Source organism: Tribolium castaneum, chromosome 4 (assembly GCF_031307605.1).
Source record: "Tribolium castaneum strain GA2 chromosome 4, icTriCast1.1, whole genome shotgun sequence".
Classification (NCBI taxonomy): domain Eukaryota; kingdom Metazoa; phylum Arthropoda; class Insecta; order Coleoptera; family Tenebrionidae; genus Tribolium; species Tribolium castaneum.
The window spans coordinates 12,013,175-12,040,083 of NC_087397.1; the positions used below are offsets into that span (position 1 = coordinate 12,013,175).

A 26,909-nucleotide genomic window follows, 5' to 3' on the forward strand; every position below is an offset into this window, starting at 1 on the left:
GTATTTGTATAACGATTAACACATAGCAAACAAAAGAATATACAGGCAGATAGAGAGATAGAGCATTAAATTATCAATATTAAGACATAAACACAATGCAACAATTTTATCGTAAACTTATATCGGGTGTATAAAAAATACGTGTGTTAATTTTACCACGTAATAAAACTCAAAAAATACAACAACTTTTCTATACAGGGTTTTTCACACAATTTTACGAGTCCTGCGCCTAATGTACGCACTCAAATATACAAAAGTCTAAAAAACACTAGATAAAAAATACACATTGAATTATTTAATTTTTGAAAACCCTTGACAGTAGTTGTCAAACTAATCACTGTCTCGTTAATAGCACAGAATTCTTATAAATTGCTGTTTTTCGGAAACAATTTTGATGTGTTCTATCAAGAGATGGAATGAATCTATCTAAACTCAATCCTAATAACTAACTAAAAACGTGGAAACTTTTTGAAGAAATGAACAAACTAGAGAAGATTATCCAATATTTCAAAGTTGTAAAATTACGTGAAACACCCTATATAACATTATGAAAAATTTTCCTACTTTTTTTGTGTAAACGAGCCGATCAATGATTAATAATTAGTTTGTATTAATTGCAACAATTTTCACTGTTGTTTTAAAACGTTCAAATTGTCCGTTTCTACCACAACTCTGACCACAACGAAAATAGCCATAGACGTATACGTTTTAACACTGAGAATACGGTTGAAAATACAAAAAAGTTTAAAAAACAATGTTGTAGAAAATTAAATTTCCTAGTGCCCCAATACCTAAATCCCTTAAATCCAATCACGAGATTAAATGCTCCACTTTCTTCAGACCCTCTATCTCACAGGATGTCCCTTCTTCCAGTTCCACCACGGGGATCCCAGTTACTATAAGATATACGAGTTTGGTTAATTAAGACAAAGTTGCACATTTTCGTGCTTAACAATTATCTTAAAGAAAATTTGATGTCACTTTTAGTGAATTACTGAAAAAATTAAAAAAATATGCTTTTCGTTTTTATTTTTTTAAGCGAAAACCAAAACAAGTAGACATTTTTAAGAAGGCACTTTTTTAGAAGAAATCTAAATATGTCATTGCTTCTTCCAAGGCGTTCTTATAATGTCAGAGTTACAACACTCAATTTTGTTTTTTCTTGTGGACACTATATTTATTAAAATATCTACATGTAGATATTTTTGGAAAGTTCCTGATTACTTATTAATATATCACATGGCATTATCAAAACTTACATACTAATTAAAATTAAAAAAAAAGCGTTTCTGCAAAAAGTGCTTTGGAAAAAACCGCCAAAAATTATGTTAAACATCTAAATTTCGACAGTTCTATTAAATATGCGAGCAGAATTTTTGTAACATTGTTTTGTTTTGTTTTGCGAAGAATAAACTTGTAGCTTATCATGTCATTAAATTTAGTTTTTAAATAAATAAGCTTGGCGGAAAATTGAGCCTAAAATCTAGTTTGTTTAGAAACAAAATTGATGGCGTTCTTTCCAAAGCACTCTTAGCAAAAATGCTTTTTTCTCTATTGTTATCACCATGTAAGATTCGATCATACCATGTGATACATCGTTGTAATCAGGAATAAAAATACTTTACAAAAATACAAAAACGAATATGGCGTTCATAAGAAAAAACAAAGTTGAGTGTTATAAATCTGACATTAAGAACGCCTTGGAAAATACGATGACACTGATGACAGATTTAGTAAAAAGTGCCTGAAGAACAACCTAGTTAAAAACATCTAGTTCTTATAGTTTTCGCTTGAAAAAATTAAAACAAAAATTACAAATTTCCGTTTTTTTCCAATAATTCAAAAACTAATAATGGCACTGCAAATTTTCTTACAGATAATTGTTCAACATAAAAATGTGCAACTTTGCTCTAATTTAACCAACCTCGTATCTCTTATAATAACTGGGAAGTTAGTTTTTCTCAGTCTGTAAAGAAAGCAAAGCTCAACATTTCTGCACTGTTTCCGAATAATTAGTGAATTGGTTGAATTTAAGTAAATTTAAATCGATTTCGCATTTATTTTCATTTTCTGCATTTTGTATGTCGTTTCGTCTCCTATATAGATATAGTCCTCCACACCTAAAGCCTATCATGCTACAGTGAAAAATTTCTATTCCTTGACATTCAGAGAAATATTTAATTCTGTTAGTAAAAAATCATCAGACATTTTTTACAAAAGCTTTCAGTGTTTAAAGACTGGGTGGGTAAAGAGTGGTTACTGGAAGTTATATAATTTATTTATTACACTCATGTAACATTAACAGTAGAGAAATAATCGCTTGTAAATAAAGACAATTTGTCTACACTTAATATCAATAATTCTGATTGTATATTATGTGTATGTTACATACAAGTATCACAGAAACATTCAAGTTTTTACAAAGATAGATTTATACATTTTACAGATAAATATATACTGTCAGGTCACAAACAGTGTTACAATTTTGGCACATAGATCATCATAAACAATAGAAAAAAGATCACAGTTGCAAAAAGTTTTATCGTGTAATAAAATTATTTATCTAAAGTACCCTAGAACATTCCAATATTGGCACAACAGAGAACAACAGCCATACAATTTTACAGAACAAACGAAGAAAGCAGCCTTGTTTTACTCGAAGAAGTAGAATACTACAATGGTCAGTCGTTTTATTTTCACTAGATGTATAAGAGAGTTCTCTGTACAAAAACCAAGACTAGAAAAATAAATGTCACATTTGTTTAGTCAGTCGAAATCAAAGCTTATAGGCCAAGTGAAAAGAAAACCGTTCAAAGAGTATGCCAGTTGTGCAAAAGGTGGCCCAACTTCTCCGAAGAATGATGGGTGAGATTGAAGTAGATGGTTTCGCCACCGGCCAGAATAGCCCCCCACTCGCCGAAAGTCCCATAATCGAAAATGGAGTGATTGCACGAGGCCAATATTGCTAGGTCTAAGGCAGGAGAGTTCCGATGGTTCTTGCTGGTGATGTAGACGTTCCGCTTCTTGGCGAACTTCCTCTTGCACCACAAGGGATCATCGCTGACGAATACAAAAACAACATCGGCGTATTTCAGCTCGAAATAGCGCATCGCCGCCCGGAAGAACGTTGCGTTCGCCGGACTGGCGGCATGTTTGCGCATTAAATACCCGATGTAGTCCGTGCGTCGGACATGGACGCCCACGAAAACGCGATTCGTGCGGTTTTTCGACGCTAAATGCAGGATTTGTTGGCTCTTATCTAATAGCTTTTTTTTGATAGAAAATTCTTGAACGATGTCTTGGACCCATGTGATTACAAGTTCTGGTTGAATCGAGTAACGAGGCAGAATTATGCTCTGGTTGGTGTAGTTCCACGAGTCGAGCGACTTGACGAAGCGGCTGAGCTCCACCGGGCAGTGCGAGATCTCCTCGAAGGTGGGCACTAGGTGCAAAGCACGCTTTTGAGCTGCAAGACGCAAAACGAAAGTTACCTGTGAGGCTCTCGAAGACCTGGTCCAGCTTCAGCCGGATGCACCTGGGGACGTAGGGCTCGAGCCCCGTGCGCCGGGCGAGCGCCCAGACGGAGGCGTACTCCCACATCTGGTTGCCCAGGCGGCCGCCTTGCATGATGGTGACGATGCCGTACTGCGGACAGTTGGCCCGTTTCCACGATTTCTTGTGTTTAATGTTTGTGGTGCAGAGGGATTGCTCGAAATCCATGAAAGTTTTGGTTGGGTTTCGGCCGGCGTCCATGTCATACAAAGGAAAGAGAAAAATGTGCACGAAGGAAATTACGCATAATGCAAGAACTGTCGCTTTAAATAATATGTTGTGGTTCGTGCTTAACATATTCATTTGATGCAATCTAAAGCACTTTCACTACTTCTAATTTTAAGCATTTTACTAAAGTCGCGCACAACTGCTCATCTGTTCAAGCTACAACCTACATCTTCGCGTATTGATTTTTCATCCCATCTCACACGGGATGCTAAGCAAACAGACCAAATGCGCAAGTTGAAACAGAGCTCTCGAAAAGGGACAAAAAACCGATTTTTGAAAAATATACAACAATCAAAAGCATAACTGTCCAACCCAAATATTCTTTTTGATTCTGATTCTTTATACATCTATTGACGCTCAAGAGTTCTTTCTGCATCTTTCTTTATTTTTTTCAATTTTGGCTTTATCTTTGAACAATCTATCTTTGTCTCTTCTTGGTTTAATTATTTCTATTTACAATTCCTCAACTTCCAGAATTTTCCCACTTTTGTCTCTGTTGTCTCACGCCCTTACAAGATCTAAGTAATTTTTTTCAGTAAAAGATATGAGAATCAGTGGCGACCCGTTGGTTGAAATCTAGGTGAACAGCTTACTAGCTGTTTTATTATTTATTCATACTTCTCTAATAAAACGCATAAACACGAATATCAAATGAAATTTCGTTAGAATAAGCTAAAAAAATTACTATGGTCAAAATTACCTTATTTGAAACTAAACTAAACTAAAAGCGTAAACTTTTGTTTAAGAAAGCCGAAAAAATATTTGAGAAAGTCAAACTTTACGTAAATTTCACCTTTTTGAGATTATTTCGCAAAAATTTTTTTTGCAAATCTTTCCTCGACTAATAAATAAAGTAACAGCGGAGTTCAGTGGCGTATTATAGCAGACGCCTAAGGAGCACGGGCTTGGAGCGCAAAAATTTCAAAGGACGCAAAATGTAAAGAAAGATTTTTTTCTTTAAAGAAATAATTAGTGTATTGGTTAGAGCAAAATAAATTCACCGACGTCATTTTTATTATTTTATTTTAATTAACAATTCGGATTTTTTAACTTCTTGTCAGTTATAATCATGAGAGAAATAAAAAAATGATCAAAGCCGATTTAAATTTACAAAGATCTTGATTATAACTTGGAAGGCGTATTACTACTTTAAATCAAGGACTTAGTGCTTATTGCCCTCAGTTTTGACAAACACAGTATTTGTCAACAAGAAAGCTAGAAAAAACCTTGAAAACATTGTTGTATTTTAACATCCCCCACTTTTTATTTTTTACTTATGTATGTATTATTTATTACTAATTGTTATAAATAAACAATAGGCGTTTATTAGAAGTCAATTTTACAATCATTGAGTGATATTCATAAAAAGTAGAACATGTTTATACTTATATTTTTTTAAGTTTCTGCTTACATCGATATTTATAAAATTTAAAGTATAAACTTTTGTAGTAAATCACTAATCTGCTATTCGTTAGAACTCTATTATTACTTAACAATTTACTAAAAGACGCTATATTTGCCGTATTAAGAACTGCAAGAAACTTTAAAGCTAGGCGAGAGGATCATGATTTCATATTAATATACAACAGGAAGAAAATGACAGTAATCGGATGAGTTTAAAAATGCCGATTTATGATTTAAAAAGAAATTTTTGGAAAGCACTAAACCGATCTTTGTATTACGAACCAAGTTTGAGAGATTTTTTTAGAACTATAATATCTAAAACAAAACTAGAAACAACGAATCTGCAGATACAAAATCATTTTTCTATTAAAAAATTATTACTGAAAACATTTATCAGTCTTAGATAAAAATTCTTTAGATTCATTAAAATCTTATTAAAAATTTTACCAAAAATGTTATGCTCAGAAAAAAGTTACATTTTTTAAGATATATTAAACACAGGCTGCTCAAAAACTTGCGCACCAACTCAGTGGTACGTTGTTGAGAAGCATGTGTAGATCACGGAAAAAATCATGAAAATATTCCTAGTCATATTTTAAATAAATTTGGTCGTACAAACTTATTTTGTTAACTTCTTCAGTTTTTATTATTTTTAAATGTTTGCATGTTTCTCACTAAGTAATCGTTCCGGCTAACTAACGATGAATAATTATTTTCAAATTTCCTATCAGATTTTAGCAGTTTTTTTGAATTTATTTTGAATTTAAAAAAATTAAAATTTATCAAAAAAAATCACAGTTTGTAGATGTGCCAATACTGGGAATTATTTATTAAAAAACCGTTTCAAAAATAATTTATTTTTATTGTTTCTAAATTCTATTGCGATCACGATTGTTAGACAACGTTACCGCACATCATTTTTTTAAAATTCATTATTTATCAATAACTTTAATACAAAAAATTTATTTTTTCACTATTTTTACCTTTATAGGTAAGCAATTTCCTACCACACCCCACTGAGTTGGGTTTTTGAGCACCTGGTATAAACTCCAGTTTAATTGAAAAACACTTGGTTACATATTTTTGTTTACCTGTACGCAAAATTTTTAGATGTTCGGATTCTTTAAACGATTCCAGGCCATAATTACCATAATTAATTACCATTATCAAAATTAGTAAAAAAAACATCAGCGAATGATATATCACAAACACTAATAGAATTTAAAAAAGTTCTGGAAAAATATACAGGTAGCAGGGAGAGTCTACCAAATAACATAACATTTCTACAAAATCTCTAAACTTGAAATTCAGCGTTTTCTATTAATACTCTATTTTCTCATGTTGCTGAAATTATTATAGGATTTTTTCCACAATTGCTTATAATTAAAATAATTAAGAATAGCTGCAAAAAATTGATTGTTACATCTTGTCTCATTTGAGAACAAGCAATGCTTTAAGTACCTGTTTTGTCATCAAAATCATTAAAAAAATTGTCGCTAGCAGGGCAAAATTTTCTGCAGACATTGAGCGCCAGAATGGGATGATACGCCACTAGCGGGGCTGTTACAAATAAGGTTGAATTGGCTTTGAGACAGTGTAAAAAATATATATTGTTGACTGAACTGAAGGAAATTTATTAATATTATTACTTTAGACAAACATACAAAAAAAGTATGACATAATAATAATTTTTTAAAGGCATGCTTTATTTTTCAGTGCTCATTAAGAGGCTCTTTTAGCTTCTTATAAACCCTGTTTATTTTTATATCACTCGATGCCAAATTAAATAACGAACATTTTTTGTTGTCAGAAATCTAAATTGAAATTTTGCAATTAAAAAAATTATTATTATGATGTCATACTTTTTTGGGACACTCAATATAATCAAAAATATTTTCCTGAAATACGTCCTAAAGTACAAATAACGTCTGCAAAATATCAAAAGTCCAACTATACTAATAACAGCCACAGAAAACGTGAGCTGAGCTGGGCCACACTGTAGATTTTAGGTAAAGTGGCACCATTATTCGTCTAAAGAGGGGAAGAATGTGATTATTTGTACATTATTTGTTTTCAGTCAAGTCGTAATTGAGCAAGCGAACAACTCAACAACAAAATTTACAAATTACACGTTTCCGAGTAGCTGCGATACGAGGGGAATTCCGTTTACACAGCACCACAAGAAAGATTGAGCAGAAACGAGTTGTCTTCGCGATAAACCAATGCGACCTCCATTCCGGGTCATCCTAAGTGTAAAATTGTTTATCCAATACACAATCATGTTGAAATAGTAGTGACCACAATACAAAACTGTGCATTTGCAATTACTTTGTTTATGAAAATGTGCAATGCAACACTAATCCAAGTAATTTGTTTATTCCTTGGTAAGTTATTTGGAGGTCATAATTCTTTTCCGTAACCTTCGCTATCCAATGTAGCCATCCAAATAGTGCCCAGCTTCAGTTTTCATCAAAGTAATATCACAAGACGCGAAGCCAAGGAATGTCCAAGGTAATATAAACACATAATCAGTGGCGTAGTCAACAAAAAAAATTCAGGAACAGTTTCGCGTGCAAATCCGGCGAATGCATCGACGAGGACAAGGAATGCGACGGCGGCGTCGACTGCAAAGACGCCAGTGACGAAAGCAACGCCTGTGCCAGGATCAAGTAAGTGTAAAAACGCCCAAACTCTCAAAAAAAATTAAAAAGGTGTCCAATTTCGGCGTTTCGCTGCGACTACGGTGCGTGCATTTCTGCGGACCTGGAGTGCGACGGGAAACCCGACTGTCGAGACGGCTCCGACGAAAAGACCCCCAACTGCCAAATCATCGACGAAACGTCCCCAATTTGCAAGTAAATCACCGCTAAAGTGTGGCAAAAAATTGCAAAAACTCGTTTCAGGAGCAACGAATTTCGATGCAGTTCTGGCGAATGCATCGACGAGGATAACAAATGCGACGGAATTGCACAGTGTTCGGACCGGTCGGACGAAATCAGAGCCACTTGTTGGAACCTGCGGTGTCCGATTTACAGCTACAAGTGCAAATATGGGGCTTGTGTTAGCGGGAACGCGGAATGTAACGGCAAGATTGAGTGCCAGGATGGGTCCGATGAGGACCCCAATATTTGCAAAAACAGCACAGTGCTGACCCCGACCCCATCACCCGTGGTACCCCGACCTGGAGCGAGGGGTCGGTGCGTTTTGCCGAACCATCCCGAGTTCGGAAAATGGAGTATTTTCGGGCCGGAAAACTTGTCCCCTGGGGCCACGGTGAATCCAGGGACGATTTTAAATATAGTCTGCCAAAATGGCTACAAACTGGAAGGGAATTCGGTGATTTATTGCGCGAATGGGCAATGGACCGAGAATATTGGAGTTTGTCTAAGTAATTTAGTTTTGTGTTAAGGTTGGTCCTGATCGTCTCTTTCAGAATTGTGTTCACCTTTGTCAAGTACCAAAGTCATGACGGTCACTTGCACGTATCCCAATAATAAAGGAGAAGGGAACTGTACCAATGCAATTGATGGTACTCTTGCAAGGTTCAAGTGTGAACCACTCTACGAAGATCCAAACTTGCAGAGAATTCCAGGACGGGTTTGTCGCGATGGTACCTGGGACAACAGCTCACCTGAGTGTGTACCAGGTCAGGTTCCAATAGTAATTTACTTACACGTAAACTTGAATATTAATTTAGAAAGTAAGAACAAAGATCCAGATCGGATCATATTTCCTTGATGTACCAAATATTTTAATAAATATCTTAAGACCAATTGCTGATTTTCCATGCACTACGCGGATCCGTAGTGAAAGAAAATAATACACAGAAAAATAAGCTACGGATTCGCGTAATTTTAAATAGTAACCCAATAGTAGCCTTCACTAAACACTTCAAATTCTTGTTTTAGTTTGTGGGCAGAAATCGGTCGAGGTGCAGAAACTGATCGTCAACGGCAAGACAGCGAAACGAGGGACGTACCCGTGGCAAGCGGCTTTGTACACCCGCGACAAGAAGGAGTTAATTTGTGGCGGATCTTTGATAAAACTGAATATGATAATCACAGCTGCGCATTGTGTAACCGATCAACAGGAACGAGCGCAGCCTCTTCCCAAAGAAAACTACATCGTTGCGTTGGGGAAATACTACAGGAAATTTGATGATCCACGCGATTCCAAAGAAGCGCAATTTTCGGAGGTAATTTTTCAAATCCTCTAACGAATCGCACTTAATTATTGCTTTGTAACAGCTGAAAAAAATAATTGTCAATGAGAAATACAGTGGTCCGATACAAAATTTCGGTTCGGATATCGCTCTCCTAATCACTAGCACTGTTTTTGTGCCGTCACTAAGAGTACAACCTGTTTGCATGGACTGGAATCTTCAATTCAAAATAGGGGACGACCAAGTTTTCGGTTATGTAAGCAAATGGATGGAAGTCGGGTAAAAAAACTAAGGGTTATTTAACAGGTGACTGGTTGGGGGTATACAGTTGAGGGCTCGAATCCGTCCGAGGAGCTGAAGGAGCTGAAAGTTCCCCTTATTCCTGAATCCAAGTGTCGGAAAGACTTACCAGTTGATTACGACAGGTACTACACTTACGATAAGTTGTGTGCCGGCTACCTCAACTCAAGTAAGGAATATCGGATAAAAATCTGTGATAATAATTATTTACGTTGTAGATACTTCTGTTTGTCGGGGCGACAGTGGCGGAGGTTTAGTCGTAAAACGCAACGGTGACCGATTTTACCTCACTGGAATTGTAAGTCTTTCCCCGACTTCACCACGGGAGATCGACGGCTGTGATAGTCAACAGTACGGACTTTATACGAAAGTTGCAGCTCATACGGAGGACTTTATTTTGAAAAAAGTGACAGAATATGGAATAAATGCGCGCTAAATGAAACTTTGTATTTTTTAGTAATAAAATACCAAACGTACTTCTCGCATTTTTCTTCACATAAACCTCGAGGCTGAGGTCTGTTTATAAGTATGATTTCATTAAAAAAAACGCGGAATATATTTTTTTCACTTTTTTATATACTTTTGAAAACTCAAAAAATTTTGCCAAAATTTTAGGACCATTTAGAACCATGCAAAGTAAAAATATACCAATTGATTTATTTTTAAAATTGGATATTCCGATTTTTCTCCAAAATGACCTAAATAGAAGAATAAATATCAGAGAAAATCTTCACACAAGGGTATTGCTCCACGAAAAGCCTTTTTGTTATTTATTTCTGCCAACCTTCTGTTGGTGCCAAGGTCAATCGAACCAGTATCGCAGCTCAACGGGAATTCCAAAGAAATTTCGGATTACTCTCACATTATCACATTTCCCCAGCTTTGTGCGTCTCTTGGACTTTTCGATAAAATATTATAATTAACTTGTAGCCGAGGTCATCAAATCAACATCAAGAATAATAATATGGAACAAAATCAGTGAGATGTTGTGTGTAACGTTTGTGCTTGAGCTAGTTTGTTTATTTACTTCCGGTAAGTCATAATTAACCGAAAGGATTTTTTCTCAAGTACCAAACTTTCAGTTAAGTACACAATAGCCAGTTTCACAATTTTGGAATACTCCAATTCCACCTTGCACAGACATCGGAGACAAAATGGGTAAAACCCGTCTTATGGATACAATAAACAATTAACTATTTTAAACATTTTCTTAGTTGCGTTTTGCCACAACATCCGACAAACGGCCAATGGTCAATTTACAAATCAAACGCCCGATTTTCACCTGGAGAATCCATACCTTCGGGCAGTATTTTGCAAGTTAAGTGCGACCAAACCTACAAACTAGACGGAGACGCTACTATTGTCTGCATCAACGAAAAATGGACATCCGAAGTAGGCGTTTGCCTGAGTAAGTAATTTATATTCGACCCAAATTTCTAACCCAAAGTAGAAACATGTCCCCCGTTGTACAGCACAACGATAATGAAAGTGACTTGCACTTACAACAACCAGAAAAATGAAAATTGCACTGAGGCAATTGATGGTACTACTGCTAGTTTTGAATGTGCGGATTTCTACGAAGATTTAGGCCTAGATCTGCACCCGGTCCATTTGTGTTTTAATGGGTGATGGAGTCACAATATCCCCGAATGTGTCCCAAGTAAGTAATGGTAGATAAATGTTTGACATTTCGTATTAAAATTTGAAGAATGTGGCCAAAAGTCGACCAGAAATAACCCGACACTGATCGTAAATGGGACTAATGCAATTCGGGGAGACTACCCTTGGCAAGTAGCTTTGTACAACAAGACGTCCAAAGTGCTACTTTGTGGAGGCTCTTTACTGAATCAAAGAGTGATATTAACCGCTGCTCATTGCATAACGGACGACACTGGTAAATTACTGAATAAAGAAACGTACACAGTGGCAGTAGGCAAATACTACCGCAAATATGACCACTCAGAGGACGTAAATAAAGCGCAATTTTCGGAAGTGAGTTCCACAATTTATGAAAACTTTTAACTATTTGATTTTGACAGATCCATGAAATGTTCACAACGAGGAAGTACAAAGGACACATACAGAATTTTTTCGGCGACATTGCTATCATAGTTACGAAAAAAATATTTTTCCTGTCAGATCGAGTCCAACCGGTTTGCATAGACTGGGGGTTCAAGTATCAAAGAAAGCTTCTGAACCCCAACGTGTCTAAATATGGCTACGTAAGTATTTTGTTCTTTCTAAGCCCCACATTAGAAGTTATAATAATAATAATAGTCATCTGAAAATTTCTATACAACCATAATCTTTAAGGTCCTGCTCAATGAAAATATTTTAAAGATGGTTACACTTCCGGTTATAACGGAAGTCGCTATCAACTTCTTTATTTTAAATGGAAAGCTATTTTTTAATGAGTTTTTGGATTACTAGAGTTATTTTAAGGTAGTTTTCATAAGCTTTCCCTATACCTAAATTTAGCCCTTTACGAAATATTTAGGGTTTTTTATTATTATTTTTTTTAATTGCACCTTCCAGGTTAAAAATAACTATTTGAAATATTTTTTAACTCATTTGAAAGAGGAAGCCTAGATCATTCCTTTGATGTTTTCAAATTTCTAAAAAAGAATAACAAACCCCAAATGTTTAAAGCTAATTAGAACTAAACACCCATAACTAATTATTTCCAATGAAATACTACAAGCTTTATTTCATTAAATCGTACAGAATTTAATTCTGCATCGATCTGTATTAGCATTCACTATACATATGTTTGTTTAATAGCTTTCAAGTTACAATAGCTTTTTGTTGGGACAGAAAAATTCATTAGCCATAGGTTTTTTCTCATAGGTTGCCATGAAAACAAAAAAAAATGTGAGAAATTTAAGTTTTTCAAACCAACATTCAATGAATTTATTTTTTCACAGGACGAATAACACAGTTTTGAACAAAGTTTGTCGTGGTTAGTAAGAAATTTTCTACAAGTCAAAAAAAAAACAATATAACTTGAAAATTATCAGATTATCACAGATAGGAATAGGGAGTGTAATACAGATCTGTGCAGAAAAAATTCTCCTCCATCTAGTAAAATAAAAATTGGGACATTCCATTTGAAAAAATTAAGTCATGGGTGAATTTTTTCAAAGTTAACTTAAAATTTTTTTTGGGTTTATTAACCTCTTTTCCAATTTTGAACACACTGAGGAAAAGATATAGAATTTTTCTTTGTTATTTCTCCAAATATGATTTCGAAATCTCTAAAACTAAGAGAGTTACCGATTTTTTATGAGACAGATGCAAATCCAAAAATTTTCAAAAAATTTCAAATATCTCGAAAACGGTCAAACATAGGTATAGAGAGCTAATAAAATCGGCCTTAAAATAACACAACTAATCCAAAAACGCTGTGAAAAACATAGCTTTCCATTTAAAATGGTATAACCGGAAGTGCTACCTTCTTGAAAATATTTCCATTGAGCAGAACTCAACGGATTGTGACTGAGTATCAGCTTTCAAAGAAATATCTTTATAAGAACTTTCAATACTTTTAATGTGGTGTTTAGACTGCACAGGCTATATATATACTTAATAACAAATCAGGTGTCTGGATGGGGCTACACCGCCGAATACAAAAACCCCTCCGAGGTACTCAAAGAACTGAAAGTCCCAATAATCACAAACGACCAGTGTGACACCGATTTACCGGAAGATTACCAAAAATTCATGACTGATGATAAGATTTGTGCGGGATTTTTAAATGCTCGTACGAGAAAACCTACTTTTCGTTTCAAATTAAAAAAAATCGGTTCCAGGCACGTCTGTTTGTAGCGGTGACAGTGGTGGTGCTTTAGTAACAGAATATAAAGGTAGGTACTACGCTGTTGGAATTGTGAGTCTATCGCCACAAGCACCAACCGAAGAAGGTGGTTGTGATAGTCAACAATACACCCTCTTCACTAGTGTTTACTACTACATCAACGAACTGATTTTTGAAAAAGAAGCCCGATACAGACCGTAAGTTTTACACAAAATTACAACTTTCATAACTAGTCCCCAAAGATCACATTCGGAAATTGCGAGTTGCGAAGAAGACTCCAAATGTCAACCTGAACCCGTGACCACAACTACGACCACGACAACGACACCAAAACCAGTCACAGAACCAACAACTCCAAAGTATAACAATTATTATTGTTATTAAAAAATTATTAATTTCTGAATAGTTGCGTTTTGCCCGAGCATCCGGCCTCAGGCCAATGGTCGATCTACGGTGTCCAAACTAAATTTACCCCAGGACAGTTCGTATCACCCGCAACAGTGCTGGAAGTAACTTGCCAGAAAGACTACAAATTGAACGGAAACAACCTCCTGATTTGCCACAACGGCAAGTGGTCACCCGAAATCGGAAAATGTTCAAGTACTTTGGTTTTTGTTTTGTGCAAAGCGGTCAATATTTAATTCCAGAGACTTGCCCCCCGGTGCAAAGCACCCCTTCAACTGTGATAACTTGCACTTACAAAAACAACGAAACTGACTGCAGCAGTCCTCCGGATGGTACCGTCGCTAAATACACCTGTGCCCCCTTTTATGAGAGTACCGAAACGACGAAAAATCCGGTCAGGGTGTGCAAAAACGGGTCGTGGGATTTGTCCAAGCCTGAATGCGTTCCGAGTATTAATTTTAACAGTTTTGGCACAGTTTTAGTCAAATTTTGCAGTTTGTGGGAAGAAATATGTGCGAGCACAATCTTTGATAGTGAACGGGAGGAAAGCAAAAGGCGGCGAACATCCCTGGCAAGTGGCTATTTACCGAAATAACAAATTTATTTGTGGTGGAGCTTTAATTAGCGAAAATCTTATACTCACTGGTAGGTTTTTATTTGAAATTAGTATGCGGGAAAAAATTGTTTTTAGCCGCACATTGCGTACGTTATGAGAACCGTGAAGCAAACGTTGATGAGTTTACTGTTGGCGTTGGCAAGAATTCGATTCGTTTAGACGACACATCTGATGTCCACGCACAGTTTTCTGGGGTAAGCTAATTTAGTAATAAACCTTAGCTTATTGTTGTTACAGTTGCAGGACATCATCGTCCCGAAACAATTCAATGGGCTTTACACTAATTTACTGGCAGATATAGCACTTCTAGTTAGTAAAAAGAACTTCACAATTTCGTTTTCTGTACAACCGGTGTGCCTGGATTGGGCTAATTCGATTAATTTGACACACAATTCCAAGGGTTACGTGAGTCTTGAATCATCACTCAGAGTCTTTAACTGATTTTTTTAAAGATCTCAGGTTGGGGCTACACGGCTGAAGGAACAAAACCGGCTGATGATTTACAAGAACTGGAAGTGTCAATTGTGTCGAATCAAGACTGTTCCCAACTTTTAACGGAAGAATTAAAACCGTTCTTGACTTTCGATAAAATATGTGCAGGGGACCCAACTCACAGTAATTAACATTTTTTTTACCAATTTTCTTGTACAAAATCTTTATTATTTAGATGCCAGTGCGTGCAATGGAGACGCCGGTGGTCCTCTCGTTGTGAAACACAACGGTAGGTTTTACATTAATGGAATTGTGAGTAGTGCTGAAGCTGATCACACCAGTGGCCGGTGCAGAAGTGATCAATACGGACTTTTCATCAAAGTTTCGGAATACCAATCGTTCATTTTGGAAACTATGGCCAAATACAATCCACGCTCAAGCACCCCCGAAATAACATCACCCAAACCTCCACCACCACCCCCGGAAAAGTATTCCAAATAAACAACAATTATGCAAAATTAACACCATTTTTCAGGCCTGAAAATTACTGCATTCTACCAAATTACCCCGACTTTGGCAGATGGGCACTGTTCGCGTCCGGCAGTCATTCCCCCGGAATGTCAGTAGTAGCGGGCACTATTTTACAAGTGACTTGTCAAAACAGATACAAATTAGACGGCGATTCGATCATTCTATGCGACAAGGGACAATGGTCCTCCGAAATCGGCAAATGTTTACGTAAATAAACCATCAAATTAATTTTAAACTAAACAATCCTTTCAGGAACATGTCCTTCGATACTCACGACTAACAAACTGCAAGCAACTTGCGTTTTCAAAGGCAAAGAATCGGAAAATTGCACGGAACCGATCGAGGGTACGCAAGTCAAGTACCAGTGTGCCCCATACTATGAGGATAAAAACTTGGCACAATATCCCGTCGGGAACTGTAAAGATGGTACCTGGGACCGGGCAACCCCCAATTGTGTCCCGATCTGTGGTGTGAAGTCCGTCCAACCCCAACAGTTGATAATCGGCGGAAACGTGGTCAAAAAAGGGGACTATCCTTGGGTTGTGGCGATTTATCACGGACCTCAGAAAGATTTCATTTGTAGTGGGACTCTAATAAGTGAAAAAATAATCCTAACGGCGGCACTCTGTGTAACCAATTCCGGCGGTAAAGTTCGGGATAAGAGTGATTTTGCAGTGGCTGTTGGAAAATACTATCAAGAATTTACCGATTCCCGCGAAAAAATTAGCAACGTTCAATTCTCTGATGTAAGTTTTGAATGAAATAATTCGAGTTGTGATTTTTTCTCTCCAGCTTGAGGCAATTCACGTTCCTGATTATTACCGAGGCCTTGACCAAAATTACTACGGCGATATTGCCGTTCTGGTGGCGAAAAAAAGTTTCACGTTTACGCAAACAGTTCAGCCTGTGTGTGTCGATTTCGCGGCAAACTATGACAACAAAAATCTTACAGGATTTGTGACAGGGTGGGGTTTTACGAAGGAAAATGGAGGCGTATCTGACGAACTCAAAGAGCTCAAAGTGTCTTTAGTTAGTGTAGCGGACTGCAGGAAAGAGTTGCCCTCAGAGTTTCAAAAATACCTACTTACTGATAAAATATGCGCAGGATACAGAAATAAAGGTAATTTGAAGAGTTTTTAAGTAATTAGTCAAACTAAACAGTACCTACCTGTTTCTAGCATTTTTCTGAGTTTCTTGTTACCAAATATAATTTTCAGGATTGTCAGTTTGTAAAGGAGACAGTGGAGGAGGTTTAGTTGTCAAGTCTTCAACTACTGGTAGATACAACCTTGCTGGTATTGTAACTGTGGCTCCAAACAGTCCTTCAGGGGGCTGCAATAGTCAACAGTATGCTCTGTACACGACAATCTCCCATCACTACGAAAAGTTTCTCTCAGGGAAAATAAACAATCGCTAGAGTTATTTTAAAATTTTAATCAGCCTGATTTATTTTCTATCGTAAATAAAGTCATTAGTACTGAAAAGTACACCAGCACTGCATTTTTTCCTTGCGATCCCGACAAAAATAAATGCAATGTGTACCTAAAGTAACAACCAATTAGTATTTTTCAGCACACATTCACTATGATGTCATCATATCACTAGCAGACGAAGTATTTACATTGGGCCCTTTTAAAGAGTCATTAATATCTCGCCGAAACATTGATAAATTTTGAGTAAATCTGTAAGAAAATAATTAGGTCAAACGAAAAAAACGTGAAATGAATGTCCCTTACTTGTCCCTATTTTTCGTAAGCAAATTCCTTTCTATCCCGTCCATTAAATTTTCGAACCACTGCACCATAGCCGCTTGTTTATCCGGCGGCTGACTCCGTATGATATTCTCTCTCATTTGATTGAAATACTCCTCGTTTAAAAGAATGAGACCTAGCAATGGCCGACTCATCGACCACTGATTCCGACAATCTTCAAACATGATCACATTTAAAACAGTACTTAAAATTTGTTGCAAAATCTCCGGATGCATCTCTAACACTTTTAGGAACATGTCGCTGTTCGGTGCCAGACCGACTCTTTGTTTTTTTCCCGGATATACTAAAACGCCAACTATATTTCGGCCAAAAGCCACACTCAGCACTCACCTTTTTGCGTCAACTGTTTGAATAAATAGGTCACAATGTGATCCAGCGTTGCACAACAGCCGGTACAAACCATTGTATCTAAAATTCCCCAGTGATTATCGCCCTAAACAACCAACAAACCCACGCACACAAGCACAAATAAAATGTCAAGTCTTTTTTGACTGCACAAGCAAACATTCATTCGACTATATGAGTTTTGTACAGTCAGAGACAAGACAGCAGCAGACCCAAACAAAAACCAAACAAAACTACAAACCCAAAGTACACGTAACCACCTGGGTCTGATTTATACAAAATTTTGTCAACAAAAAACCACCGTGACAAAATTTTGCATGCTGTGTCCCTGATCTGTACAGACCTGTATAGTGATTCAGTTGCCCACCTAAGGCAGTTAGACCCTCGGAAATCGAGGAGAGGATGTACAAAAATACTTGCGGCTCCAAAGTTGATAAAAAACTCATGTGGTCCTGTGCCAGGCATTCCAACAATACGTAATAAGTTTGCGACAACTTTGGATAATCCTAAACCAAACACTTGATTTCTTGACATACTTTTAACTTCACTCACCAATAAATCGGATTGAGGTATCGATAGTAATAATTTTACAAATATATTAAGAGCATTATCTAACGTCTCGTCGCCGTATAAGCGAAACACTCCAAAGTTTACGTAACTGCCGCACAGAGCCGCCTTGAGCATGGAAAAACATATTGATATCCCCTTCAATTTCAACGGATACGTTTGTTCTTTTGGTACTTCTACATTTAATATTCTACTACCTGGAATTGCGATTGTTGCGTGATGATTTTTGTTACTTAAAGAAGTATTACCGTAACTACAAATTATTTTACTCGCTTCTCTAAATAATAAAATTCCGTTTGGTGACGAAACATCGAATTGTAACCTTTGCGAGCGATTTTGTACCAATTCGGCAAAAAGTTTCAAGACGGGAGTTGTCACCTGCGGGTCGTGATACCACAATTCTATCGCTCGTAATAAAATCGGGGTATAATTCGGATATCTGACAAGGTTAAAGAAACAACACAAAATACACTAAAAATTCATTAAAAATGTTTATATGAATAATGCATCAGCATTTAAAAAAGCAAAAATAACACCATTTTCTATCGAAGTACCTAGTGATTTATTTTTGTTCAAATTTAGCATATAATTGAAATTCTCGCTAAGTAATGTGCTAAAACCACCCACAAATAAAAAAATAATTAATTGTTGGCCTAATTTAAAAATTTCTCTCATAGTATTAATAAAATATCTCAAAACGTGAATAAGAAAAATACAAAAGCAACACAATTTTCAACCCAATTCAGCTAAATTTTAACAATATTTGAGGTTGAAAAACGTGGTAAACGCTCTAAAAATGCAAAATGCTGTTATTTTGAATCCCTTTGAATATTTTTTGGTTCCGGTAAGACAATATTATATAAAACAACTGAGTTTCAAAATTAAAATAACTCGAAACGAATAAAAATTATATCATTTTCGCCGTAATTTTGCGATTTTTCAGCTTGTTTCAAAAAATAATGCTAAATAAATGCACTTTTGGATTAAAAACTTCCTAATACTCCCGTAAAATAACAGAAACCAAAGTATTTTCAACTCATTTTTGTGATCTTTAAAACTACTTAACAAACCTCTAGCAAAAGTTTTTAGCTGGAACACATATACAGGCTGATCCAGGAGTGAGTAATCGGCCAATAACTTTTTTATTATTTGATATATTGCCATGCCGTTTTCACTATCCGACTTAAAGAACACAAAATAAATAAAAATATTTTTATTGTACACAGGGTGTTGTATACAGGGTGGTGAACCAAAGTTACATTTTTTTAAATGGAACACTATATATTTTTGAATAATTGGATTCTATGCAAAAAATAATGTAACTTTATATAAACTATCTCATTTCTATCTCTTTTCGTTTCGGAATTATTCAAATTTTCGTTATAAAAAAGATCAATTTTTGAAAAATCACTGCGAAGTCGCTTATAAATATTTTCATAAAAATTTGCAACAGAAAAACTCAGAATAGACTGTAGTTTTAGCAATAGCCGACTTTTACTTGAAACATGCAGATAATGTACAGAGTGTGCCAAAACACAAAAAAACTAAATAACTCATTTTTTTCATATGGAACATCATGTATTTCTTTACACGTATCTATAGCATTTTTCATAAGCTTCTAATGATTTGCGGTTTGTATGGCAAATAGAATGGAAATGGAAATATTTCTTAAAGTGGTCAAAAAATATTTTTCTTTTTTTATTTATTTTATTATTAGCATTTATGTATCAAATAATAATTAGATTACTAATGTAATTAGTCACATTGCTACATATCAAAAAATCAATTACCATTTGACTTATCAGATTCTAGGATGACAAATTTTCTTGTAATAAAACCATTTTTTTAATCTCGAAAAATTTTTAAATTTGCTATGTAAACCCTATACCGTTAGAAAGCTTATCAAAATGCTATCAATACTTGAAAAAAATACAGGCTGTTCCATTTGAAAAAAATGAGTTATTCAGCTTTTTACGTTTTGGCACACTCTGTATATTATCTGCGTGTTTTAACTTAAAGTCGTCTGTTTGCTAAAACTACAAAGTATTCTAAATATTTTTCTTGCAAATTTGCCAGAAAATATTCATAGGCAACTGTGCAGTCATTTTTCAAAAATTGTTTTTTTTATAACGAAAAGTTGAATAATTCCAAAACGAAAAAAGATAAACCCATAATAGTTTATAAAGTTACATTATTTTTCCGCGTAGAATCTAATTATGCAAAAATATATAGGGTGTTCCATTTAAAAAAATGTAACTTTGGTTCAACCTGTGCATAATAAAAATATTTTTAGTTTGTAGATTTTAAGTCGATCTATCGGATAATAAAAACAGCATATCAATATTTCAATTACCAAAAAAGTTATAGACCGATTACACACCCTGGAGTCAACCAACAATTTATAATTTTTAGGAATACTTTTACTTAAATTGTTTATAAAAATACATTCTGTGAGTTTTGTAATTGCAATGTCCGACCTAAAAAAGTGGCCGAAACTAGGTTAAAATCAGTTTTTTTTAATAAACGACACATTCGAATTATTTTAAGCCGAAAAGTGTGTTTTTGGCCGTTTTAAACTACTATAAAACCACTACTAATGACTTATTTGTGTAACAAAGGATACATCCAATCAAAAAGCATCATATACGACGTCTTCGTGTTGAAAGAGAACGCCAAACCTCTCAAATCCCTCGCTAGACCAATCAGCGCCTTTTTCGCATCTTCAGGCGCAAACATTGGACCATCAGCACCCGCCAACATTGTACCAATATTCTCAAACGCGGCTAAAAAACCAAATTTTCTAAATCACCAACAAGTAATACAAAAATTACCAGTCAAAGGTAACATAAAAGTATGAAACCGATCCTCATCCTCGCCCAAATCCACCATTAAAAGTCGCCCCAAAGACGTATAAAACATAGACCTACATCGCATCTCCGTTACGTTAACCGTGTTACCCAAAAACGGGAAATGTTCACTTGTATGATTATTCAACATGAATTGGACTTCTTCAAGTTTGACTAGTTTGCGAACGCAACTATAACCAACCGATAAATCGTTAAGCAATTGCAAAGTTTTGCTAATGATTTGCTCGCTGCGGCCCCAATACTTCAAATTCGTGATTCTGCAAGACAAAACTATAAAGCCTGAAGTGGAGCGAATTGGGCTCACATTTTCCTAATAAAAACACTCAAAACGGTCGCCTCGTCATTCAATCCTAACACCTCTGATAGTCTTCGGTAAACTTTCGAATTTTTTTGCACCTGATCCCCAACGTAGATCTTTCTAAACTGTTCGAAGAAACTCAACATTGCCAACTCGAGTTTTTCACAACCGCCTTGCGCTAATCTCGAATCGGTCAAATTCATCAATTGCAACACACGACACACCAACTCCCCATCCATTGTATCGTGCTCTTCGTTGCTATTGAACGAGACACGACCACCTATCGCCGATCCGATGATGTACACCAACCAAGTTAACCTACCTGTAAGCCAACGATTGTACCACTAGAACGTTCAAATAATTCATTACCTTCTTGTATCGTAATTTCGACGTGTTGTGGCGCATTGGACCTGGGAATAGCCATCAGCTCCTGGTACGTCCTTGCCGCTTGGTCAAACAATTGCACCAAAAGTGTGCAAGTTTTTTGGTATTCGCATCTACCAATCACAGACAGTTGTTCAAGTTGTTGTTGTACCATGCCTAGATCTTCGAGAGGATCTTCTAGATTTTCCTGGACTACAACTGCGACTGACTCGAGTCGCGACGTGATATAAGCATTTGTTACTTCAGGAGTGTACGTCTCGAGTAAATGTGGTTCGGTTGCTTTAACGTACGGAACCGAAGCAACCATTCTTTGCCAAAGACTCAACAAATAATGGACGCTATTGGGCGCAAATTGCCACATTTGTAAACTTTGAACTGTAAATTTGGCGATCAATTGAATCGCTTCTGGGTAATTGTCAACCATGACCAGCTCCCCGAGCTGGTAATTGGACTTGAGTCGGGCTAAAAGCCGGCAAAACTCGTGATAATTCGCCGAGTCGCTCAACCCTTGCGGGTTCTGTAGAATATGCTTGACTCCGTTGACCAAATGAGTCAAGAATTTCGCCCGCTCGGTGTTGCTAAACAACGATCTTCGAACTGACGCAATTTGGACAAGACAAGAAAGCGCCAGTGATGATAACGTATTAGGCAAGGAATGATACAAGTCAAAAAACAACTTTAGTGTTGTAAAATCTAAAAACGCCGGCCGCCAACTGGTCGGGATTTGTACCGTGCAGAGATCATCCGAACTTTCATCGGTCGAAGTTCCGATAAAATCAAACGTTAGACAATTTTGGGCTAAACGTAATAATTGGGTCATGAGTCCGTGTTGACTTTCGTCGTTAAAGTTGAGATTTTTACAATTCTCGATTGCGGTGCCGAGAAGTGTGCACGAAAGTCGGAATATTTCGAAAAGTTGAGTGTCGCGGAATGATGACGCGATTTTGCGGTGTTTGGTTAATGACCGGTTTGCTTCAACTTCAGAGATTTGGTTCATCTCGCAAGTGAGTTGAGAGAGCAGTTGGACGCCGATCATGCAATGCTCGACGGAACCCTGAAAAAAAAACAGCTCAATCTAACTAAAAATACTTAAAATAATTCTATTGAAACAAGAAATCATGTTTTTTAACAATCCGCTATTGTTTCGTTTCACGTAGAGCTAAAAATTCATTTCCGGCTTACAACTGATTGTATAATAAACGTCTCCAACTTTGTTGAAATTGTATCACATGAACAAAAAAGTAAAATCAATATTTGGAAATATTGGTGTACATATCTGTTAATTGTTGTATTTCTCTTGTAAAAAATTAAATAATGAGCCGATAAAAATTTATAAAAAAGCGGTTTTGTATAAAGGTCAACTTCGTTAAAGAATAAGGTAATTCAAACTAAATAAGCTGAAAGAAGCAAACAGGATAAAATGCACCGATTATATAAAATCTCTTAAAAAAGTAAAGTTTTTGTACCAAAATACAGGGTGCTCAAAAACTGGCGCACCAACTCAGTGGTACGTTATTGAGAAGCAAGTGCAGATTACGAGAAAAATGTTGAAAAAATTCCTGAAATCATATTTTAAAAAATATGGAGCTACATACTTATTGTGTTAACTTCTTCAGTTTTCATTATTTTTTTATGTTTTTATGTTTCATACCAGGTAATCGTTCCGTAACAAAACGATGAATAATTATTTTTAAATTGACTATCAGATTTTAGCAGTTTTTTTAATTTAAAAAAATTAAAATTCATCCAAAAGATATAATTTTTGGCATCGATATAAAATAAAGTTTGATATAAATTCAATAAAATACTCTAAAAACTATTAATACTCTTAAAAGAGTCAGTTTTAACAAAACAAGTCAAAATTTAATAGATTCTCCTCGACAATAAATTAAATCGGAAAAACTAAGCCGCAAAAATTTGTATACCGGGGGCTCAAAAACCGGCGCACCAACTCAATAACGTTGCTTCATGTAAGAATAGTAAAAAATATTTTTATTAAAGTTATTAATAAATGACGAATTTTAAATAAATGATATGTGCAACATTGTCTAACAGTCATGATCGCAATAGAATTTGATCAACAATAAAAATAAATCATTCTTGAACCGGTTTCCTAGGAAATAATTCCCAGTGTTTGCACATCTACAAACCGTGATTTTTTGATATTTTTTTTAATTAAAAAAACTGCTAAAGTCTGATAATAAATTTGAAATTAATTATTCTTCATTGTGTTAGGGAACGATTACTTAGTGGAAAACATAAAACATAAAAACATGGAAAAATAACGAAAACTAAAGAAGTAAAGAAAAAAGTTTGTAGCTCCATATTTTTAAAATATGACTAGGAATTTTTTCAAGACTTTTACCGTAATCTATACACGCTTCTCAACAACGTACCACCGAGTTGATTCGCCAGTTTTTGAGCACCCTGTATAAAAATAGATCAATTTGGCCATCTTTGACATTAATTAAAAATAATAAGACATAAAGAGCCGATGTACAAAACATTTTAAATGCAATTAAATTTTAATAATGATTAGCTTGACATTTGTCAATGCATTTTAAATGGCAACTTAATTCGAATTAGTTTAATTTTTAATTAAATCTTAATCTCGCTTTCTGTAAACCGGCCCTTAAAAAATAAGTCAAATTGAGCAAAACACAAAATAACTTATTTTTAAGCAAAAATTGATCAATTTTGCAATTTATAACATTCATTTCACAGTATAAGACTAATTCGTAATCAAAATAAACCATATTAAAGATATAAGTAAAAATAACTCATTAAAATATACCGGGTGCTCAAAAACCAGCGCATCAACTCAATGATGTATGGTAAAGAATTGCTTACATACAAAAGTAAAAATAGTAAAAAAAACCTTTGCATTAAAGATACTGATAAATATCGAATTAAATAAATGATTTATAAATGTATTTAAAAACAATTATTCATCGTTTTGTTAGGAAACGATTACTTAGTGTGAAACACAAAAATATTAAAAAATAATGAAAACTGAAAAAGTTAACAAAATAGTTTAAAGTTTCAGATTTTTTTAAATATAATTTTGTGATATTTTTTTAATTCTACACATGCTTCTCAACAACGTCCTACTGAGCTGGTGCGACAGTTTTTGAGCACCCTGTATTTTAATTTTTTTACAATAACTGAAGGTTATTTAATATTAAATGTTAAGATGAAAGACCTTTCCATTATAAAAATAAGTCAATTTTGCCACTTCTGGCTAAAGCCAGATTTAAAGATCAACAAAAAAAAGTTAAGTCAGATGAAACAAATCAAGACAAAGTAACTCATTTTAAGCGTATTTTTTTCCAATAATTAAATCACAAATTGAATATTGGCTTGATTAAAAACGGCTAAACCGACAGAAACCAATTTCGAAACCGATTTTATAATTTTTGCACCAGAATTTCTTCAGATAAATGAAATTTCCATTTGTAACCAACATTTCCATTATAAAAATACGTAGCTATGTAAATTTTGCCATTTCTGGTATTAATTCAACAAAACAAAGTCAACTTGAGTAAATCAAGACAATGACTGATTGCATGGAACGTTTTTTTTTTTTTCAAATAATTAAATCTTAAAGTGCAGTGTTTCAAGAGAACTCTCGTTGAAAAATGCCGAAGAAGTCAACGTAAAACTGTGTATGTCCCAAAAAAAAATAAATCTCTTTACATAAGTAAAGTTTTCATAAAAATTAATCAATTTTGCCTTTTCTGGCTTTTATTTAACAATGTGATGCAAACAACACGCAAGATTGAGCGAACTAAGAGAAAATAACTCATTTCAAAGCATATGCCTACAATTTTTTCATAAAACGTGGAATTTTAATAAATAAAGACGATGATTTATTGCCGCGAAATAATCTCTTAAAATAAATAAAGCTTTCATTAAACAAAGACGATTCTCATTGAATAATAAGTTTAATCGAACAAAATAAACAGAAAAACAAACTTCAACCCAGTTTGCGATTTTCTGCATTGATTCAAGACCATTGTTTTCATTTCCGGCTTCCAACTGATTGTATGATAAACCCGGATTAGGCAAAACCGATCAACAACCGCCTGCACATTTTTAGTGTGTTTGAATTAATCTGAGTAAAAGTGCACCTGTAAGAACTTGCTGATATCATTGACGACATTCCTGAAGACAAAGTCCTCCTTGTGTGTGTCAAACCACCCCAACTTGGTGATCCTCGCAAAGAGCGTGACCAAAGCCTGGACAACGAAATTGGGCAACTTGGGCCTCGTGGCGAGATAATTCAAAACATAGTTCCTAATGTCAACCCTCTGCTGCAAGCTCAATCCTTGTGCACTCCTCGAAACCAACTTGGTCAAGGTGGTAGCAGCCAACAACTGTGCATAACACGAGTCACCTCTGTCCAACAAAACCTGGCACTTGGTGAGGGCATCAGGTCCGTCCTGGAACACAACGAGGGCCTTCTCCGCGTCAGCCCTGATCGCGGTGTCCTGAGACTCGTAGAGCTGCTTGCACAGCAGTTCCAGCTGACGGATCTCCTGCAGATAACGAGAGATGTAATCAGGGGGCGAATGAGGGAAGTGAAGTTCAAGTGGTGCGGAGTGGCAGGTTTGGAGGCTCCCTCCGAGCCAAATTTACCTGTTCATCAGCCATTATCGCTCACTTTCATTGGATTGATTTGGCTGAGAGCTTGGTTGATAGTGCAAGTGTTCAAAAAGGTTGATTCGCACCACTTTTATCAACTTTTCACTGTGAACACTCAAAAACAACATAACGCAAATTTACCGGAACGGTGGCGCCTGAAGTGGCGCGACAACGCACCAATCGACGCGCCAAATTTGAACCGTTCGACAAAATTCAAGCCAAACAGTGGATTTTTCCACAATTTTCCCTTAAATATTAACCAAATTTAGCAAAACAATGCATTAATTCGGCACAATTAAAACAAAATAGCGCATGTTTTACATTTATTTATAAGGCTATGCATAAAGTAAGAATTTTTTTTAAAGATTCTCAGTAAAAATTTAATTAAACTAAAAGTCAAAAGCGAACATAAAGTGATTTAATAGCATATTATATACAGATGGCCTAAACTGCACCATTTAATTCCGCGAGTGGATTACTCAAAGGATTTATCAGGGGCGGATTCATCAATTAATTTTGGGAGGGCTTCCAAAAAATTTTATAATAGTGACACTATTGAATGAAACTTTTAATGTCGGTATGTTGAAA

At 35.5% G+C, this 26,909-nt stretch overlaps 3 protein-coding genes across 4 annotated transcripts; 1 reads left to right on the forward strand and 2 right to left on the reverse strand.

The window, feature by feature from the left end:
• Nucleotides 1-2,260: 2,260 nt before the first annotated feature.
• Nucleotides 2,261-4,098, reverse strand: LOC655912 (galactoside 2-alpha-L-fucosyltransferase SEC1). The gene is made up of 2 exons (XM_962469.4): nucleotides 3,492-4,098; nucleotides 2,261-3,442 (listed from the first exon to the last, which is right to left on the reverse strand). Exons 1-2 carry the CDS (start codon nucleotides 3,853-3,855, stop codon nucleotides 2,811-2,813), a joined length of 996 nt encoding a protein of 331 aa, XP_967562.2. The 5' UTR covers nucleotides 3,856-4,098; the 3' UTR covers nucleotides 2,261-2,810.
• Nucleotides 4,099-7,253: 3,155 nt separating this feature from the next.
• Nucleotides 7,254-16,931, forward strand: LOC103314980 (uncharacterized). The gene is given in 31 exon segments (XM_064356236.1): nucleotides 7,254-7,568; nucleotides 7,623-7,695; nucleotides 7,743-7,853; nucleotides 7,896-8,039; nucleotides 8,088-8,572; nucleotides 8,618-8,830; nucleotides 9,093-9,379; nucleotides 9,432-9,602; nucleotides 9,653-9,815; nucleotides 9,865-10,077; nucleotides 10,405-10,530; nucleotides 10,577-10,678; nucleotides 10,729-10,804; nucleotides 10,861-11,054; nucleotides 11,097-11,306; nucleotides 11,355-11,638; nucleotides 11,686-11,868; nucleotides 13,244-13,406; nucleotides 13,456-13,657; nucleotides 13,703-13,819; nucleotides 13,867-14,060; nucleotides 14,108-14,314; nucleotides 14,361-14,510; nucleotides 14,557-14,675; nucleotides 14,719-14,886; nucleotides 14,934-15,096; nucleotides 15,149-15,401; nucleotides 15,449-15,651; nucleotides 15,697-16,190; nucleotides 16,237-16,564; nucleotides 16,662-16,931. Coding segments are annotated over 31 exon segments (6,045 nt in total). The 5' UTR covers nucleotides 7,254-7,519; the 3' UTR covers nucleotides 16,862-16,931.
• Nucleotides 16,864-26,494, reverse strand: Ranbp16. 2 transcript variants are annotated; one of them, XM_008202412.3, is made up of 12 exons: nucleotides 26,316-26,494; nucleotides 25,808-26,215; nucleotides 21,663-22,731; nucleotides 21,300-21,615; nucleotides 20,960-21,252; nucleotides 20,752-20,911; nucleotides 18,377-18,567; nucleotides 18,114-18,325; nucleotides 17,929-18,067; nucleotides 17,547-17,624; nucleotides 17,181-17,499; nucleotides 16,864-17,126 (listed from the first exon to the last, which is right to left on the reverse strand). In XM_008202412.3, the coding sequence occupies exons 1-12, from the start codon at nucleotides 26,328-26,330 to the stop codon at nucleotides 17,027-17,029; spliced, it is 3,300 nt and encodes a 1,099-aa protein (XP_008200634.1). In that variant the 5' UTR covers nucleotides 26,331-26,494; the 3' UTR covers nucleotides 16,864-17,026. The 2 variants fall into 2 exon arrangements, with proteins under 2 accessions (XP_008200634.1, XP_008200633.1); XM_008202411.3 differs by having other exon boundaries at nucleotides 17,905-18,067.
• Between the last annotated feature and the right edge of the window lie 415 nt (nucleotides 26,495-26,909).

Excerpts from the sequence above, each read along its gene's own strand:
- LOC655912 (XM_962469.4), bottom strand. The coding sequence starts at position 3,855 with ATGAATATGTTAAGCACGAACCACAACATATTATTTAAAGCGACAGTT. Across the intron at positions 3,443-3,491 it reads GGTCTTCGAGAGCCTCACAG|TGCCCACCTTCGAGGAGATC; the intron begins GTAACTTTCGTT and ends CTTTGCACCTAG.
- Ranbp16 (XM_008202411.3), bottom strand. Across the intron at positions 21,616-21,662 it reads CGAAATTACGATACAAGAAG|GTAGGTTAACTTGGTTGGTG; the intron begins GTAATGAATTAT and ends GTTGGCTTACAG. Across the intron at positions 17,500-17,546 it reads CAAACAGTTGACGCAAAAAG|TATATCCGGGAAAAAAACAA; the intron begins GTGAGTGCTGAG and ends TTGGCGTTTTAG.